General features: G+C 45.7%; 1 protein-coding gene across 1 annotated transcript in view; it reads right to left on the bottom strand.

Annotated features, from left to right (window-relative positions):
• Positions 1-470: 470 nt before the first annotated feature.
• Positions 471-20,680, bottom strand: part of LOC101357386 (myomegalin) — an 83,003-nt gene continuing 62,793 nt past the window's right edge. The window contains exons 28-40 of the mRNA XM_023734858.1: positions 18,826-19,011; positions 15,110-15,361; positions 13,480-13,611; positions 12,677-12,796; positions 11,061-11,250; positions 10,110-10,234; positions 8,679-8,918; positions 5,901-6,014; positions 5,103-5,329; positions 3,760-3,903; positions 2,543-2,681; positions 2,213-2,259; positions 471-569 (exon numbers count right to left, since the gene is read on the bottom strand). Coding sequence (XP_023590626.1) covers positions 528-569; positions 2,213-2,259; positions 2,543-2,681; positions 3,760-3,903; positions 5,103-5,329; positions 5,901-6,014; positions 8,679-8,918; positions 10,110-10,234; positions 11,061-11,250; positions 12,677-12,796; positions 13,480-13,611; positions 15,110-15,361; positions 18,826-19,011 — 1,958 coding nt within the window. The 3' untranslated portion in view covers positions 471-527. The remainder of the gene's footprint in view (positions 570-2,212; positions 2,260-2,542; positions 2,682-3,759; positions 3,904-5,102; positions 5,330-5,900; positions 6,015-8,678; positions 8,919-10,109; positions 10,235-11,060; positions 11,251-12,676; positions 12,797-13,479; positions 13,612-15,109; positions 15,362-18,825; positions 19,012-20,680) is intronic.

The raw sequence follows: 20,680 nt of genomic DNA, 5'->3' as shown, positions 1-20,680 counted from the left end.
GGGTGGGTGTGGGACATGGGAGGGGCTCAGGCAGCTTCTGCCAACAGTTGTCCATCGGCCCCACTGCTCAGTACTGTGCTTTCAGGACTGCCTGAGGAGCTCCGTGCTGGGACACACAACCGACCCGAGGAAGCAGGCTGCTGTTTCCCCTGAGTGGAGCATCTGAGGACAGGTGCTGAAGCGACAAACTTGGGCTGTAGCTCATTCCAAATGCCGCCGAGGCTGTTCAGAAGCAGTGTCACAAGGTCCTGCATGCATACTAGGTGTTTCTGGCTTCGTGCTGGGACGGGTGGTCTTGGCTGTTGGCTGACAGTATTCCTTAAATGCAAAGAAGGCTTCCTGCTGTCCCTCATCCCACCAAGACAGATCTCTGACTCTTCTGGACCCTCCAGCAGGTTTGCAGGAATGGGGCCCAGACCCTCCTCAGTAGATAGGTAGTTGCGCGAAATGGGGGCAGGCCCATCCTTCCTGCCGTTTTAAGGACCTCTGGTGGCTTCGCTTCTTGCATGGCTCCTGGAAGGCAAGGGTCACAAGACTGGAGTGCACAGTAGAGCCCGTAGGGATTTTACCTGGAGGCAGAAGAGACAGTATCACAGTGAGAATCTATGGTCAGGCTTCGCTAAGGGCTACCGGGCTGCAATGAGCACTGAGTGGTGACAGGGCAAGGAGTACGGTGACAGACAGTTAGGAGGATAAGCTCAGGGGATGTGCTGCAGTCTGGAGGGCCTACTGGTGTCCCCAGGTTACAGAAAGAGCCTCCCCCACCTCATGCTGGTAATGTCCCTGCTCAAAACTGCTGCAGATTAGAGGGCCGCATCCCACCACTGCCTCTTTGGGGGCCAGTCCACTCTCAGTCCACTTTGTCTGAAGCAAAATGACAGCCTTTGTCACCCCCCATGAACAGAAGTGCTTAGCATGAAACATGCACACATGATACAAGCCTGTTGTGGGAAGGAGAGGACATTCTGCAAGAAAATCCCTCTATTAAGTTTATGTCCATTTTACCTTCACAAGGAGAGGGAGAGGCCAAGTCAGCAAGGCCTCAGAGATCATCTAAGTCTAGTTCCACCCTTTACAGGTGGTGGGCAGCAGAATCACAGAGGTGAGGTGACGGGGGCCAGCCAAAGCCACACAGCCAGTTAGCGACCAGCCTGGGGTTGGAACCCAGGCCTCAGGCCCTTTCCAGTTCTCATGGAAGCAGGGAGGAAAGCTTCCCAGCTAGGACTTGAGGCTGTTGGGTTACCTTTGCTGAGACAGGAATAAGGCTTTACAGAAGAAATCTTGTAAGTGTTCCTCTAAAGAGGCTCAGGAAAGAAAGGAATCATTGGAGAAAAATAAAAGGGAATTAGCAAAAAAGAAAAAAAAAAAAGGCAGCGTTAAATCATGGCCCAACCTATTTTCACACTGTGGACATCAATAATCTCACAGGTTACAATTTAGAAAAATTTCTAGGAATAGGCTCAATGGCTTATAGCAAAGATTTAAACCCAAGTTAAAAGCTGTAGTTTCTGGGTTTTAAGCCATTTCATATATCTCAGTTTTTCTTCAAAATATTTGCTACAGAATGACTAAGATGTTTTAAGTAAATGTAGGGAATGTCTGGCATACATATAAAATCTTTCCCCTTGAGATTCAATTTTTGTTTTTGTTTTTTTTTTTTAAATCAAATTCTTTTTTGATCAATAAGACCCAAGAGCTCTCCTATCTGATGTTTCTTGAAGAAAAATAAATAACAAAATCAAATTGTTGGTGTCAACTCAATAGTGCACAGTGAATCAATTTATTAGGTGGCACCTTGCTTTTAATTTTTCATACAGAAGCACAGGAAATGCCAGAACACATAAGCGGCTCTGGACCTCTTTCCTGAAAGCTAATTCACAGGCTAACTCCTCTCTGTCCTCTGCCCTCAAGTATCAACTGAAGTGAATTTTCTCCCATCTCCTGACTTGGCATAGAGAAGGGGAAACTGGAACAGAAAGACGAGAAGATGATGACAATGTGGGAGCGGATAAACATGTCAGGAGAGGGGGCTGACTGAGGGGAAGATGGAGATGGAAACCAGAAGCATGCTTGTCGAGGACCTATCATCCTAGAAGAGCCCAATAATCCCCTGGAAGGTCAGAGCGGGCGTAGGACCACCTGCGGCCTCTGATGATCGATGGTGATGGTTTGGGTGACTCTGTGGCTCTGACTGGGCCAGTAGTTCCCTTACCTCTAAATTAGTCCTTGCCTTCTTCAAAACATCATGTGTCCTGGTCACTGAAACAACAGAACAGCCCAACAAAGCAGAAATTACCAGCTGAGCCCACACTTGCTTTGGCAGGTGTTTTCTAAAGTATTTCTTTTTGGCCACTCAGCTTGGGGGTCTCTCACTGTCCCCAATCCTCCCCGCCCTCTGCATCTACAATTACTGATGGCATAGGGGGTTCAGGGACATCACATCAGCCTCCCCACTCCTGACATCCCCCAGCCCCTCTGGTCACTGTTCCTCAGCAGCACAAGTTGGGAGTCTAGATCACCTCTCCTGGCTCTGGGCACCTACACTGGCTGAAGATAAACTGCTCCAGGCTCTCCTTCTGCTGGTTGGCAGTCTTCAGTCGCTCAGTTGTGCTCTGAAGGAGGCTCTCATGTTTGGAGAGTTTGGTTCTCAGTTCCAGAAGTTCCCTTTTCATTGACTCTCCCTGGGGAAGAGGGACAGGCTCTCCATCAAAGGTCAAAAGCCTAAAGTGCCCCGTGCTTTGTGGCTCTTTATAATCCAAAGTAGGATTCCCCAATTTTCTCAACTTTTTCTGGACTGGATTTCCTCCACTAGTGCCTGAAAGCCCTCTAGCTGGTGGCAACTTAGGATGAGGACACTGCGCGGGAATATTGAGAGCCTGGAAGCCCCCCGTGGATTGGCACAGGTCTGCACTCCAGCTGCTGAAGAGAACATGACTCCAGGTCAGGACTGAAACTTCCAACTGTGAACAACAGCTCAGCTTTAGTCCTGACATCAGTTATATTACTCCTGCACACAAATAAAACTTGGAAGCTCAGGAATATTATGCCTGACCTGAGGACACTTTGCAAGTTTATAAATATTTCTGCCAACCTGAAGAGGCAAAGGCCTCCTCCCTGGAATTAACAAAGTTGGGTCGCCTAATTTCTCTGAGACATAAATCTGGAGTTAGAATACCTGGGGAGGGGTTCTGGAATCAGCCTACTGAAGGCTCTGCCCATCACAAAGCCAGCCTGGGATCTGAGAGGACCTTGAGGGGGCTGACTTTTCCCAGGCCAGGGCAGACAGGCACATTTAAGTGATATGTTGGGATTCTAGCTACAGGAGGCTCCCAGTCTCATGGTGACATGGTGACATTCTGAAATCATGTTTGACTATGCAGACCTGAGGGTTGGGGGAAGGAGGTAACGAAGCTTTAATACATCCCTTAATTTCAGCTCAGCCAAATTTCAGAGAGTTAAAGATTGCCAGGGTTATTATGTCTCTGCCTTCTCCACATCTTTTCCTTTTCCTTTTCCTCATTGATTTTGTGCCCCAGGGTCAGGCGGTGGGAGGAGAAGGGGTGTAGTCAGAGCCGCACTGAGCTCAACCCCCATGAGTCAAAAGTGTCTCTTCAAGGATGCTCCCCTAAGGCCTATTTTTCCCAGATCCCTGTTTAGCTCCTGGTCCTCACAAATGCTGTGGGACTGAGGAAAGAGAACCATATCAAGAGGGAGAAGAGTTGGGCTTGAACCCAGTAACAATGGCTTCTTACCACTTACCACTTTGCCAGGCTGAGCAGGGTTGCAGGCGTCTGGCAAAGCCGCACGCCAGAACGTGGTGAGGAGGGAGGTGGACTCCTCCAAGGTGTGGTGCAGGGCACGGGTGCTGCTCCGAAGCTCATGGGCACGCTCACTGCTGAGCATCTGCACAGGGGGAGTAGATGGACCCAGCTAGGCTGATAGCTCACCCTTTTTTAGTCTTTTGTAACCCGCCCCACCCAGCACAGGGCTGAAGCTTCCTTGGTGGGTAAGGCACTGCACGTGGGTCTGCATGGACGGGGAACCCTACTAACCTGGCCGCCCAGGATCTCTCACAGCAGCAGTGATCTCCCACTTGAAAGAATTCATTTGACTCCAACTTACTCTCACTCTCTCTTTAAGCTTCCTAGTAGCAGCTCAAGGCTATCCAGTCTAAGATCCCTATTTTTTTTTCTCACTGGTACCCCTTTTTCTTCCCCAAATCACACCTTATGCTTTGACTGAGCTGAACCATTTGTGCCTCTGAGGACTGAGGTGCTGCACTCTTTCCCTGAATGCCATTCTCCACCTAGAGAACCTACTCGGCTTCAAAACTCATCCCCCTTGTGACGTCCGCTGTGAAACTGTGATGTTCCTTCCCTGGTATAAATGATCACATCTGCATTTATGCCTTCACAATACAGAAGGCAACTTCTAAAGCTATGCTTATAGTACCTTACTGTGTTCATTTACATGAATGTGCATCTTCCCCTCTAGGGTGGCATCTACTTGGAGGCAGAGGCTGTCCCTGGGCATTTGAGCCTCTCTCGTGGCCCTGACAGCACAGCAACTGGTGCCTGGTCTCACTCACAGGGGAGCACTCTGAGAATCTATGCTGACTGCTTTCCTGCTCCTGCTCAGCTGAACAAGCAGACACCATGGCTGCCAAGCTAACTGCCCCTTCCACACATGCGGACTATATGGATGCCATTCCCTCAACTTCTGTCCATTTAAATCAGTGGTTTTATTCTGCCCACAGATGGGCATGTGCCAGTGTGACTGTAATAGATAATAAGGCACCAAAGGGTGCTTAGCCCAGCCCTGTGTACACGTGGACACTTAGCAAACGCTCTACTGAGGATGATGACAATGGTATACAGGCTTTTCTGTGGTACTGAGGGGAAATATCAAGTCAGCTCCACCTGGAACAGAGTTGAGTTTACAGTGAAACAGGAGATAGAGAAGAAAGGGTTGGATAGGTTAAAAAAATGAACCCTCAGCTGATGCAAGATGTGGAGGATAAGAAAAATAGTGGGAGAAGGAGCTAAAATCAGAAGAAAGGGCAACCAGGAAAACATGCACCTAAGAGCCGTAGATGGGGTTACCTCTGTGCCTTGAGCTTCAAGGCCAGGGAAGTTGCATGCTGATCTCATGAGAGACACTATCTTTTTGACCAGCAGTTTTCCCTCTCCAATCTGTTGTCTTAGGGCACTGTAGTCATCGATGTGGCCAATGACATGGCGACCATGCTTATTGGCAAAGGAGCCATCAGTAGCATCACCCTCTAGCTTGGGAGGGTTCTTCACTACTGGAGAAGCATCTAGACCCAACTCTGAAAAAGAAAACCAGAGCAAAACAGAATCCAGTGCTATTCATAAACATATCCTCAGTTCACTTCAATCAAAAAGAGATATCAAATAGTGATAGAGGCTGCCGGAAATAAGAAAGGCAGTCTTGGAAAGTACAAGGGTAGGGTGAAGTCCATAGATATATTTTGGTTATTATATTTTTATTCTTTCTTACATTATCTCACAATGATAAAATTGCTAGGATGTGATTATATTCTTACTGACAAATGAAATATTCACTAAAAGTATTATTAATAGATAATAATTTTCAGATAGAGAAGATACAGATAAAGTAATCAAGCTGGATACAGAGAGCACTATCAAGAGTGGAGAGATGACAGTGCAATGAAGCAAAACTGAGCAGTAGGAAAATCACAGGAGGAAGAATAATAACCCACAAAGACAGCCACAGAAGGTGCAATGTAGGGCTAAAGGCCTTGGGGCATGCGGAGAAGAATCTCCAAATTCAGATAATATGTATACAAACAACCAAAAGTTGCTTGTATTACTATGTTTCCATCATCAGTTCCTGAGTCCTTCCGTTCCCATATTTACCATTTGTCCTACTGAAGACGGAAGTCTCTGAGCCAGGAGCAGAGGAAGAACTGGGGAAGACCAGAGTTGGAGAACTCATGCCAACATCCCGAACCGGAGGGGAAGACACTGAATCTAGGGAGTGAAGACCATGGTCACTGTCAGGAACCCTGAAGTACACTGCCCACCAACCATATGCACAGCCTTGTCTTCACTGTTGAAGGCAGCATGGCTCACCTCTTACATGAGTATCAGCCATATACCATAATCAAAAGCAAAAGTAAATGAATCTTTTAGTTTGGTATGTTTCATTCTTCAGAGCAAAACGATGTTCCTTTAACTGAAAGGTATTCCATGAGAAAGCAACTTCTAGTTTGATAAATTATTAGGTATATTTTTCTAAACCTAGTTTTGAGTATCATTTTGCATGTAGTGTCTAATACAATGCCTTGTAACTAAATATCAATATGCATAAATATACATGCTATATGTGTTAAACATGTTGAATCCAAAAATGAGTGGATGTATGGGGGATTAAACTCAGTATTCTATCACCATTCTGGTGAGCTGACTGGAAACAATTTAGCAGTATGAGAAGAAAAGGAGACAGAAGCACTGGTGAAGACCAGGAAGAAATCCTACAGTGGAGGAATGGGAAAATATCACAAAGAATATTAAAGCTACCCTGCTCAGGTAAATACAGCCTGGAGTCTGGTTTCCTGCTCGGGCTTCTGTCCTGGGTAAGAAGGAGAAGCAGTGACTGAGCCAATGGGACTGAGTGTTGGCTGATGTCATGGGAAACCTAGGTAGTGGGAAGAGAAGGAGACGTAACTGAACACTTCAACCATCACAGCCCCACCATGTAGGGCAGGCCATGCACCTGACAAGTGTGAGCAGTTTCTACTTGCTAGGTGCTATGCTGGGAGTCATAGCAACATGATCACGTGAGGATCACCTTCACTTGAGAGATGAGTCATTGTCTGAGAAATGAGCATCTAATCAAGCTAAGGAGAATAAAGATTAACAGGAAAACCAAGTACGTGCAGAAGTGGTTCCTGATTAGAACAAAATTAAGAATATGCCACGGAGGCGAGTGGATAGGGTGAATTAATGGTGCATCAAAAGGAAAAGAAAAGAACAGGAAGAAGAAATGGAACATGTAAGAGACTGGGGATTGGGAAGAGTATTAGCATTCACATTGAAATCTGGGGAAGTGAGATTGATGAGGGATGCTGAGAAGAGAGGGAGAGAACTGGATAAACATGCCCACCTGAAAAGACAGGCAGGGGGCAGGCAGAAGAAAGGGACAACAGCCTCCTGGAATAAAGGTGCCCGCCACCCAGTACTTTCCCACCAAATACAGTCCCGATCTCCTTAGACACAGGAAGATGTTGCCACACAGCTAAGTGCCTCATGCATTAGGGAAAGGGAACCATGAACAGATGAGTGGATTAAAAAACTATGGTACATACACACAATGGAATACTACGCAATGATAAAGAACAACGATGAAGCTGCAAAGCATCTCACAATATGGATGAATCTGGAGGGCATTATGCTGAGTGAAATAAGTCAATCACAAAAGGACAAATATTGTATGAGACCACTACTATAAAATCTCATGAAAAGGTTTACACACAAAAAGAAACAATCTTCAATGTTTACAAGGGAGGGGAGGGGAGGGGTGGGAAGGAAAAAAGCTGAAAAAAAAAAAAAAGAAAGAAATCAAATGACGCATTGCATTGGGCAAATCTGCTGCAAAAGATCTCTTTAAAGTGTTAAAAAGCAAAGATGTCACTTTAAGGACTAAAGTGTGCTTGACCCAAGCCATGATGTTTTCAGTCGCTTCATATGCATGTGAAAGCTGGACAATAAATAAGGAAGACTGACGAATTGATGTCTTTGAATTCTAGTGTTGGTAAAGAATAGTGACTATACCACAGACTGTCAAAAGAACAAATAAATCTGTCTTGGCAGAAGTACAGCCAGAATGCTCATTAGAAGTCTCACATAATTTGGACATGTTATCAGGAGGGATCAGTCCCTGGAGAAGGACATCATGCTTGGTAAAGTAGAAGGTCAGAGAAAAAGAGGAAGTCCCTCAAGGAGATGGATTGACACAGTGGCTGCAACAATGGGCTTAAGCATAACAACAATCATGAGGATGGCGCACAACCAGGCAGTGTTTCATTCTGTTATACATAGGGTCACTATGAGTTGGAAATGACTCGATAGCACCTAACAACAATTATTGGGCGATTCTTATTGTGCCAGGCACTTATATATTATTTCATTTAATGCTCCAAATACCAGCAGTTTCCTTTGAGTCATGACGACCCCATGTGTGTCAGAATAGAACTGTGCTCCATATGGTTTTCAATGGCTGATTTTTCAGAAGTAGAATGCCAGGCCTTTCTTCCGAGACATCTCTGGGTGGACTTGAACTTCCAGCCTTTCAGCTGGCAGCCAAGTGTGTTAAACATCTGCACCACCCAGAGACTCCAATAACCATCCAAGGTATATATTATTATTATTCTCATCTTAGAGATGTGGAAATCAAGGCTTAAATACTTGAGAGTTTAAACAACTTGCCCAAAGCACACAACCTATAAGTGGCCCCAGAATGTGAAGCCAGGTCTGACCCTAGGTCCCAAGCTCTCACTCAGCGTGCTGTATTAAGCATCTCTGATTTCAACCTGATCCAAAAGCATGGGAGAGGCAAGATTATCCCTTCCACCTTAGACATCCTGGTTACCTGTCCCCTGGCCAAGTGCTTCCTAATTCCTTTTCCCTTCCTACCTTGGAAGAGTAGCTGCTTGTCCCCAGGGTCCGTGTTGGCTGGGAAGTTCTGGGTAACAGAAGAGGGGCTGAGGTGGGCTTTGTCTGCTCTGCCATCCAGCTGCTGCTCCAGCTGCAGCCGCAGACAATTGTTCACCTGAATGCTCTGCTCCAGCTGCCCTCTCAAAGCTCGTACCTCTGCCACCAGGTGGCTCAAGTCACTGCTCAAGGGGACTTGGTGACAGGCATCCCAGTTGTAACCTGAAAGAAGACGAGGGCCTGGTGGCACCAATCCAAGGACATTCAAGCACTTGTCAGAAGCACTCTGCCTTCTCTTTCTTCTGAGGACCCCACTGTATTCTCAGAGTTGTGGACAACACACAATGGCAATACATCTGTGATAGAGATATCACGTTTCCTGTGAGGGGCCAGAGGCACACTCAGATGGCAAGCACCCACACAGAAGTTTCCCTGAAGTTCACATGCCCACATGCATCCAGAGGGCATGTGGTTTGCAGAGTAGGTCAGGGTCTTATTTCATCTCAATATTAACCTTAGTCCCATAGGCTAGAGAGCAGGGTCTTCCCAGCAGGAGGTCAGCATTGGACTAGAAAATGACAGGGACTGAAGGGGAAGGAGATTTGATGATCACCACACTCAGGATCAAAGAGGAGAAGGGGGAAGGGGCATCAGGTCTATTGGGAGCATGTAAGAATGGGAGTTGGCACCAGAGACCAGGGTCATAATGATGTGAATTTTTCAACTTCCCCATGTGTTTGACCTCCACTCACCACACACAGTCTATTTCTACATAGTGAGGGATACATACACCAAAGAAATATTCTACAAGGCCACAATCCCTTATCTTAAAGCCTTGGGGCCAAATGCATTTCAGAATGTTTCTGTTTTTTAGCTAGGTAATAGGACACATATACCATATATTACATAAAACAACTAGTTACATCTGAGGCCACAGACCTTATTCAAAACATTAGTATTTCTACAATGAACTATGTGAATGTTCTGGCTAAGTGGGATAAATGAAGACTACAAATAGCCTTTTATCACTTCAGTTCAGTTTTGTCACCAAATGAATACATAAGAAAGCTTTAGATTCAGAGATTTTATTAGATTTTGGAATTAAGGATGAGGGATTATGGACCTTTAGTGGTAGTAGCTTTGAAATGAATCCTAAATGACCCGTAAAAGGGAAAGCAGGCATGAAAAGGGAGGTCATTCAGGATAAAGAAGGGGCTTCCAGGAGCTAACCCCAAAGTTCCATGATGCTCCAGCCTCTCTTTCTTCCCCTAAATCCAAATTCTCATGAAATTTTGCTTATTCTTTCTTGAAAATGTTGTTCATCTATTCATTCTCTTTATCTTCCCAATAGCACCTCAAGGCAGGATGTTCATGGGGAGGGAGCTGGGGAGTGGAAGGGAGAGGAATACATACCTTTCAACCCCTTCTTGGAATTGCCATAAAGGGCCTCATAGATCTGTAGCTCAGACTGAAGGGACTGGAAGAGCTGCTGTTTCTCTTCACACTGTTGCTGCAGGAGGGTCAGCTTGTGCTGCAGCCTGTCGGGGAGAGGCAGGGGCCACTGAGCTGTTGGTGCAGCCCAGCCACACCAGGGCAAGAAGGTGGGAGTCAACCTTTGCATCATTGAGTTTTAGCCCTAGCTGTTAGCTCAGAGGTCATGAAGACCATCCTTTTATTTGACAGATGGCTCAGAGAGGTAAAGTAACCTGCTCGAACTCATACCATTAGCTAGTGGCAGAACAGACACACCAGCATGGTCTTTTTACCGCTGGCTGCAGGTAGTTTTCATGCTGACAAGCATTATAAGGCTTACACTGGGGGATAAGCCTCACCGCAGGATAGAGTTTTCCTAGCTTAAGGTGAGACTAATGGCCTGTATGTATCTGGTGGGAAGCACAAGAACCTTCTTGCTCTAGTTTCTGATATGCTGAAGGCTTTTCTAACAGGATTTCACTCTCTCAACTTTGGATGAAAAGGTTTTCCTGAAAAAATTCTTCCTTTTACTAAAAAAAAAAACCAAAAAAACAAAAACCAAACCCACTGTCATAGAGTTGATTCCAACTCATGGTGACCTATGTGTTACAGAGTAGAACTGCTCTATAGGGCTTTCTTGGCTGCGATCTTCACAGAAGTAAATTGTCAAGACTTTCTTCCACAGCATCGCTGGTTAGGTTTGAACCACCAACCTTTAGGTTAGTAGCGCAAACCATCTGCACCATCCAGTGACCTAAAGTCACCCATAAATCAGGAATAGGCAGAGGAGAAAATGAGGTTTCCAAAAGAGGCCATTGACTGTCTTGCCAATATCTGTTCTTCTAAATCTGAAAATGGGGACACCTTCCCTAACAGTGGGCCCACTCTTACCAGGAATCTTTCTCCTGGAGGGATAGCCGTTCCTCCCGGAAATGCAAGACCTCCTTCTGCTTCTCCTTCAAGTCCTCCAAAAGCTGCCGCCGTTCCACCTTCTGGTGCTCCAGCTCCATTTCCACCTCTTGAAGCCGGGATCGTGAGGATCGCAGAGCATCCCTCAGGCATTCAGTTTCCTGGGAGTGCTCTGGTGAGCAGAACATAAGGGTATTTATATTGTGGGGCCAAGGGTCAGCAGGAAGATGAGTCCAAGCACATCTGTCCTGACAAGCAGAAGGAAGGCAAAGGGAAGGAGGGTCCTGTGTTGGTGGACAAAAAGAGTGTCGGCTCACTATATCCACACACCCTAGGGAATGGTGCTCCTCTACTTTGCAATGTCTGTGACCCTCTGATTTAACATGGCCTAACTTGCTCTTAGGGAAAACATTCTGGTTTCTAACACTTATCATTGTCTAAGTGCTCACTTGCCATCTGTTTAACAATCAATTATTGCATTTTGCCAAAGATCAACATCAAGACTTCTTGTCTACAATTTTTAGAAGATATTATTTTCATAATTGAGAAAATTAGGACATTTGCTCTTTTAGGGGCTTGAAGCATCTCTCTGATCTTCATGATTTCTCAAAGATTATTGACAGGGACTCTGAGAACTTCTGTGAGTCCTCTGGGATGAAACTCACCTGGATGTGGCAAATGGTACTCATTTGAATCTCATACTACCTTCTCACTTGTGAGATCTGTTCTATTCTTCCCAAGCATGCAGTGGTACTTTAGGAGTCCTGCCTTCTCTCTTATCTATTAGCTTTAGTTCTCTTCTCCAGGAAGTGACCTTCATCTCGTCTTCTTACTCTGAAGTGACTAATTTAGAAATATCTCTTTATTTTCCTTTTCCACAAGCATTCTTTCATTCTGGGCTTAATCCTTTTGGACACTATTATTAGTCTTTTATGGCTGTACAGTAAATATTTGTAAATAAAAATAATTTGTTATTGATAATATATTGATTTGATCAACTCAATTAACACTAGGCTCTGCTGCCTCTCAGACCACACAGGAAATGATGCCCACATGCATGCCCACTGAGTAGGGCTGGAAAAGCTCTGCGGAAAGTGTTGCTAGTGTCTCCAGACATAGAGGCATCAGGACCTGAGAAGGGAGCCCTGAGTGTTTGAGTGAGGGGCTGTGGCGAGGAGACACAGAGATGACAGAGCTGCAGTAACATGTGGAGAAACTTGAGAGGGAATACAGGTACTGTCCTTTCTTCCTTTCCTGGTTTCAAATCAGCAGTGAGTGGCGGGAAGTAGAAATGACACAAAACTGGTATCCAATTAGACAGCTAGTGACTCTGGATCGGCAGCGGGGTGTGTATGGAAATGATGGATTTCACAGAGCTATTCGCTCCTGAACCCTCAGGGTCTAAGGGCCCATAGTTGGGACCTCTCAGGAAGTAGCCCTTTCTAGACTGAGAATAACTGTGGGAATGTTGGGTTGGTGGATCTGGGCAGCTCTGTTATTGCCACCTTCTTCTCTGTGCTTCTCCCATTGGTGATTGGTGTGGACAGGGAAAATAGGGTTCAGGAAGTGGCCACAGTCTGTGGTGTTTGACCACCTACCTCGGGAAATGTGATTCATCTGAGCCTGAAGGCTCCGGTTTTCTTCCCTGAGGACCTTGTTCTCATTGTAGAGCTGAGGGATACAGTCCAGGCCCTGACTGCAGAAGTTAGTGGAGGATCCTGTCCCAGAAAATGCAATCAGGCAAGTTACAAATTTGGGTAAGAGAAGCTTTCAAGAATTTCCCATTCTGTAGCTCCCAAAGGTACTGTCACACCCAGCAGAAGGCCCTGGGACTGAAGTATGATGGGATGCATGCTTGGTTTTCATGTGTCTCTCCTCAGTGGTACTTGTCATGCAGTATTACCTGCCAGACCTGCAGTTGTGCAGGAGGCTCTTTCCCCCTAAATAGCTGCTGCTGTGGTGTGGGCAGGACAAGGATGTGTGCAAGGGATGGCATCCAAGTGATAGGAACCCACAAGAAGAGTGTAGGGAGAAAGACCACCTCCGGGAAGTGGTGGGGGAGGAGAGCCTTGAAGACCTGGGCTCTACCACTTGTCAGTCACACAACAAGGGCACAGAGAAATCAGTAGGCTGTATATCAGCAGTTAAAGGATGGGATGAGAGGTCAGACAACTCTGGGACCACAACTAGTTCTGCCTTGAGGAAAGTCACTCTGCGCTCAGATACATCCATAAAGTGGGGATAGTAGTACCTACCCCATCTCCCTTGCAGGACTCTTTGTAAGAACAAGTGAAATAAAATGGACCAAAGTGATTTAAAAACTGCAAAGCCTGCCTGAGTGTGCTGCCTCCAGAAGCTCCCTAAATGTAGCCCCCAAATAGGAAGACCAGGTCTCTCGTACCACTTTCGCGGGCAGTGGAGCTGAGCCGGTATTCCAGCTGTTCCCGCAGGCGGTCGTTGATGCAGATGGACTCCTCCAGGCGCTGGCGCAGGTTCCGGATTTCACCCAGATGCTCCTCCAGCAGGTCAGCTCCTGCAGCCATGCCAGTGGGGCAGGGAGATGAGTAGGAGATGGAGAATTGTGGTCATTAGTAGGGGTGGGGAGCAGAGCTTGGCCAGCAGCCCCTCAGCAAGATCCCTAAACATCACCATCCTTCTGCCAATTTCATCTTCTCGTGGGTACCCAGGAAAGACAGAAGACTTTGTCTAAAGAGTGAACGGGCTTTAAACACAGGATGACCCAAAGCTAGACAAACTCGTGGGTCTGGTAAGTTTAAGGGAGGTCCACATGGGTTAGAAAAATAACTTCAAGCTCCTGCCAGGCCTGCCCAGCTCCTAGAAAGGTGTGGCTGCCTCCCAGGCATGAATTTGAGGGTGACAGGGAAGGCCTTACTCTCTATCATAATTCCTTTCTTCTTACTGATGTGTGACTGAACATTCTTTAGCAGGGGGTCAGAGCCCTTCCACCCACCTTTAGGTAAAAGTACATGAACTTAAATTATCCTATGTGGTTAATGACTGATCCTCAATACTTCCCTCAAATCACTTTTAATATGGAAGGAAGAAAGGCGAGCCTACAGGGATCTAGGGATCTGAGGGTGGACCTGAGGAAGAAGGAGCACACCCTTCCCCACAGGAACACCTCCCTCCACCAAAGAAAGGAAAATGATGTACAAAAAGAGAAGGAGAAGGGATGCTAATGACAGACAACATCAACTCCTCCATTCTGCTTCAGGCTCACTCTTTCTCTGAAAATTACAATTATCTCACTGTTGGAACTGAGCTGCATCCAAACATTCACCTATACTTCTCCATTTGGTGTGATGTGTCTTTGCCCTGACCATGAGTGCGAGGATTGAGAGGGAAAGATTGAATTGCACTTTGTGCACAGGATATACGTGTATAGGGGGAGCTATTGCAGAAATGACTTCTCTTTCTCTAACAACTCCTGTCTATTATTCCTGACTGTAGAACTTTTGGCTGAGGCTAGGGGAGGTTCTATGTAAGGCAAGTGGTGATTTGGATCTCACGCAATATGATTCAAGGAAATGTAAAATCTTATCACTCTTGTCCAAAGAATCATTTAGCACTCTTCAATGGAGGGTAGTAGGACCAGTAGATTTCTTTGGTGACTTCCAGCTCAAAGATCCTATGAAATCATGGGCATTTCCCTTGAACCCCATCATCTTTGCTTCTATGTAAACGTGAATGTTCGTGTCTGGAGTTCTTTGAGTCTAAGACTGGGCTGAGAGGGGGTCAGGGTGCAGAGAGGAAGAACAACATAAATGTCAGAGCACAAGAGATGGGTCCCTGACTTTCCCATGTGCCTGCAGAGTCCTGAGGCCCTGGGCAGGGAGGACAAAGGGATGCCCATAGAAAGGACCCAGCACTGGTGTGGAACCTTACTCTCTGGATGATATATGTGATAGGGCCCTTTTACTTTACACCCATTCTATGAACCAGGCAGGAAGAGAGTAGATTCTGAATTAGAGTTTATTTCACAGGTTGACTCTCCCTGCTTTGTGCTTTACCTGTGGGTTTGGAGTTAAGCTGGTACATAGAGGAGCCTATGGATAAGTCCCCAGATACACTCCCTTTCTGAGGTCTCATCATGTCCCATGGTCCACTGCTGCCCAGGTACCCAGGTTCCAGGATTCTGTCCAGGTCTCTGGTGCCCCTCAGAGGAGAGTGGGGCTGGGCAGAGTTGAGGTGGTGGGAAGAGCTGGCTTCCAAATGATTACTTGGCAATGTAGCCAGGGAAGCAGGAGGGCCAGTGCTGACACCTGGCCAGAGAGAAACAGGAGTGAGAAACACCGTGATCAGAGGGAAGGGTCAGCAAGGGAGAGTGTGATTGCTAAGAACAGAAACTAAAGGGGACCATGTGGGATGGCAGAAATCCTAGCCCCTATGGAATAACAAGTAAATGGAGACTCACAACCTGAGACTGTAACTTTCACCCCATGAATTCTAACATGAAACAACAAGAAGTAGTGGATGGATAAAGTATTTGAAAGTCACCAGTGTACACAAAGTAAATGTCCACTGACCCAACTCTTGGTTTCTACTATAAGTCCTCATGATAAAGTACAGGGAAGTTCCAGAAGTAGAACTCACTCTCAAAGTCAGGGGTCAAGAGTATAATAGGAGATGGCATACTTGTGAATAGGAATATCTATTTGCCTACATGTATTTGCCTTCCCCAGGAAGATAACCACCCAATTTTTCCATTTCTTCCATGGGGTTGTCAGAAGAAGAATGGGGCATGAAATCTAGCTGGATATGATAGCCCCCATTATTCCAGACTGTAGAACTTTTGGCTGAGGCTAGGGGAGGTTCTATGTAAGGCAAGTGGTGATTTGGATCTCACGCAATATGATTCAAGGAAATGTAAAATCTTATCACTCTTGTCCAAAGAATCATTTAGCACTCTTCAATGGAGGGTAGTAGGACCAGTAGATTTCTTTGGTGACTTCCAGCTCAAAGATCCTATGAAATCATGGGCATTTCCCTTGAACCCCATCATCTTTGCTTCTATGTAAACAGAAGCCTAGCTTGGGAAAGGGAAAAGAGAGGTGGGCAGGGCCATAGTTAAGGAGAAGTTCTGAAGACTGCTTTCTTCCAGGGATTATCACCATGGGCAGCAAAGTAATCAAGTAGCTCCACCTAAGGAAGCAGGAGTGGGGTCAACTGATCCTCTAACCAAGCCAAATTCATCAGAGGTATTAATGAAATTGGCACCTGACATTTTTATCCTCATTTTTTCACAAGCTTGGCAGCATACTGGAATTACTTGGGAAAATGTAAAACAAAATTAAAAAAAAATGTACTGATGCCTGGACCCCTGAGTATTTTGCTTTAATTGATATGAGGTGCGGCTTGGGCATTCAGTGTTTTAAAAATCATCCTAGGTGATTCTAACAGGCAGCAAAGTTAGAGAAGTATTGCCATTGGTCTCTCCTTCACCAAATTGCAAAATACTAGTGGTTCATTAGCATCACTGTGAGTCAAAGAGGAAGATGAAAAATTCAAGCATCTAAATTCTAATAGGGATTCTATAAAGATGTGATTTTGTACCTCTGTCACACCCCCTTCAATTCCACCCCAACACAAGGCAAAGGGAGAAATCAGCGGTGTTAGACCATCAGCTTACTTTTTAATCAAGGTCATAGGAGGTTCCAAATCTCTCAGTAACAACAACTAGTATTCTTATGTTTCCATCTCCTGTGGCCACACGATACAGAGCACATGCGCTAAGCCATGCAAAGACACCACACAGATCACCCTCTAGCACAAGGAGATATTAGTCCCACAGTGACCTGAGAAGCTGCCATGCTGTACTGTCCATGAGAAACTTGGTTCAAAGCAAACAAGGAGTGCTGGTGAGCAGTGGTCCCTTTAGGAGGACCATGCCTTCAGGTGGGAAAAGAAAGGGCTACAATCTTCCTCACCAAGGCTAGGACTATTCAAGTTCTGATCAATGGCTCAGACTACATGGGACTCCAGTTCTACTCACATCAACAAACACTTTTTCATGCCCACTGCTCTCCTTCCATCCTTGCCTTGAGACAAACAGAAGCTGACAAAATGTGGAAAGAGGAGAAAAAGGAGGCAAGGTCGGGGGGGAAGGAAGCCAGAGAATACTCCTGCCATTTTGGCACGGGACATATTTGCTACTGGTTGATGCCAGAATCGCTAAGATAACGAGTTCGAAATCAATAATAATAGCACCTTCCACTAATCTCAAAGAGAGAGAAAAGATTATGGTACAGGACAGTTGCATGGGGCCTTCAGAATTTGTTCAGCTGAGCTCAACCCCACACTGTGAGCAGAATGGTAACAAAACCTTCCTGGGCAGAAAAGCTATAATGGAAAACACACTGAACTGGGAGCAGAAAAATCTGGATTCCAACCCATCTCTCCCACTTACTAGTAGTGAACTTGACCAAGTAACTTCACTTCCCGGAGCCTTAGTTCCCTGCACTGGCTCTATTTGTCACAATAGGAGTTTTGTGAGGATCAAGTAAGACCATGTTAATGGTGCTGAGCAAGCACTAATTGCTGTACCTGTGTAAAGAGTTAGCAGAAGAGTTAGCCTCTTAGACTTCACTGCCTACAGAAAGGTACCGGTACAAATTCTCCTAATAAATGGTCTTGGTCTAGCTGGGTTCTGGCAATCAAATTAGGGAAGAGTCAAAAGAGTATCCATTCTCAGGGCTGACAAAAGAAATAAGCTTGTCCAAATGACATTTGGATACAAATTATAGGCAGTGATCTTAGGTCACTGGACATCCTTTGCATGGTTGCCCTTGCTATTACTCATCCAAGCTTATTTACAGGCACATATGTGGTTTTGAGGTCATTTGCAACTATTTTCTAGTATTTTTTAAGTAGTACTAGAGAGCAAATTCATCCAAAAATAAGTTTTTTCTTTTTTTTTTAAGCCATAAATGGTCCCACACAAAAAAAATTTTATAATGAGGAAATGAGCCCATAAATACTTCAACCCCTTTTCTAAAAGATGACTCTACACAGTCCAAGAGTTACATGATTGCATAAGATCAATTATCTTCAGGAATCATTAGTCAGAGTTCACAAACAGACATCACTCAGCCTCTTCTCCTGGTTCTAGCTACCCATGTGCCACCTGTCCAGAGCAGGGAAGAACCTTGAGCCACAGAAAAACGGGCTTTGTCACCTCTTCTTTTGAACTCCTCCACCACCACCATTTAGCCCCCAACCTGATGACGTCAGGATCTGACTTGTTAGAAGCATTTCACAGCAGGAGGATATAATAGCCAGACAAAAGACCCCAGAGAATGTGGCCACTTTTTTCATAGCCACCTCATCCTGCATGTTGTTGTGTGCTCTCGAGTTGATTCTGAATCATAACGACACTATCCTGCATAGACAAGGCATAAAGCATCCCTCTGCACCCTACCAGTAAACATTTCAGCAGTTAGTCGGGCTTTAGAACTTCTGGTGGTACCCAACACTGTCAAAAGTACATGGGCGCCAGTTCTACAGCCTGGTGAACATATATACTTATTAACTGATTAGACATACCCCAGAAAAATAACAATAAATACATTTCCAAAACAATATGCAGAGCTTTCCCTCAATTTTCCATGTGTAACATGTACCCCTCTGTTGCTGTTTGTTTAAACTACGCCAACAAGCCACGCCATGCAGAGCACCCCAGTGTGAGGATGGCAGTCGCAAACACACAAATGCAGCAGGAGATGCTCACTTTCTCCCAGCTGCTTCTGCAGCAGCTGCAGCTCCTGTTGAGCCTCGGCCAAGGAGAACCCCAGTGCCTCAGAGCAGCCAAGGAGGGGAGGGCCAGGGGAGCTGAAGGGCAGGAAGTTGGGTGAAGCTGAGGGCAACACAGCCAGGGGGAAGCTACTCAGCTTGGGCATGGAGTTAAAATGAAAGCCTAGAAACAGAAATTTGGGGAGAAAGGAGACATATCATTAGAAAGTGAGAGAAGCAAGAATAGATAAAAGGTTGAGAAAGTGAAACCACTCCCTGACCAGATGTCTCCCTGGGCAGTGGCTGTCATTCAATGTTGTGCAGGCTGAGATGGCTAAGGGTGATCATTCCTACATAAGGGGCTGGCCTGGCTGATCCTTTCATCTCTTCCCTGACCAGGGCAATCCTGCACACATATTTTATGTGCAGCTTGAAAGTAAATGGGTACAGAAGGCAAGATGGGATTTCTGTAACATGGGCAGCCACCTTAGTGCCCCCTAGCACCCCTCCCCAGTAATCCAGGGCATGGCTAGCGTAAAATGGCTGCACTTGGATGCTCTCCAGGTCCCTGGGCTGTTGCCCCCAGCATGCACCAGCTCTTGCTCCTATGGCAAGACTCTCCCTACACCTAGAACTCCTCTTTGAAATCATGAGGGACCACACTGAGGAGGGCAGGAGCGGATGAGGACTATGGGGAAATTTGCAAAAACAGTGCAGTTCAGGAGTCTGATGGAAACAAACTTCAGAATCTCAAATCAATGTGTTCATTCACCAAATGAGAAATAAAGATCTTGGCAAAGTGGCTTAGACACAATGGTGCAAACCTGTTGGGCATTAGAATCACTTAGGAAAAACTCTTAATAAATGCAGGTTCTCTAGGCCTTAATGCATACCTGTTGTTGTTGTTCATTGCCATGGAGTTGATTTCAGCTCATGGCCACCCCAAGTGTGCAGAGTAGAACTGCACTTACAGGATTTTCAAGGCTGTGATCTTTCAGAAGCAGAACTTACTTACTTACTTCCAAGGTGCCTCTGGGTGGGTTTGAACCTCCAGCCTTTCAGTTAATAGTCCAGTGCTTAACCATGTGCGCCACCCAGGGACAACTGAACAATAAACTCTGAGAGTAAGGCTTGGAAGTTTCCATTTTTAAAAGTCTTCACAGGTGATCAATATGCAGACCACCTACAGACAGGTGTTTAGGAACGATGGGAAGTTTCGATGTTTAAATCTGTCCCCGGGTTCCTAAACACAGTTGTAGGGTAGGGAGCCAGAGGAGGGAGCTGAAACCAAGACTGATCTGTGAAGAATGCCTAATGTGAAGGACAGTGGTTACATTCTAAAATATGTCCCTTGCACCAGGATGCTGACACCGTATCAATGCAAAGGCACCCAAATTGCCAAGTAATAGACCCCAGGCATCCTTTAGGGAATCATTCTGATTTTAAAACTTTGATCTTCTGCTCAAAGGAGCCCTGGTGGTGCAATGGTTAGCTACTTAGCTGCTAACCAAAACGTTGGCAGTTTGAACCCACCCAGTGGCTCCACAGGAGAAAGAGGTGATCTGCTCCTGTGAAGATTGTTGTTGTGAGGTGCCATCGAGTCAGTTCCAACTCATAGCAACACAGTGTACTACAGAACAAAACACTATCCAGCCCTGCTCCATCCTCATAATCATTGCTATGTTTAAGCCCATTGTTGCAGCCACTGGGTCCATCCATCTCATCGAGGGTCTTTTGTTCTGGAATTCCTATTCTTTACAATGTTATCCATAATTTGTTATGATCCACACAGTCGAATGCCTTTGCATAGTCAATAAAACACAGGTAAACATCTTTCTGGTATTCTCTGCTTT

Source organism: Trichechus manatus, unplaced genomic scaffold (assembly GCF_000243295.1).
Source record: "Trichechus manatus latirostris isolate Lorelei unplaced genomic scaffold, TriManLat1.0 scaffold00073, whole genome shotgun sequence".
In the NCBI taxonomy this organism is placed as follows: Eukaryota; Metazoa; Chordata; class Mammalia; order Sirenia; family Trichechidae; genus Trichechus; species Trichechus manatus.
This window is presented reverse-complemented; position numbering and strand designations above follow the sequence as displayed.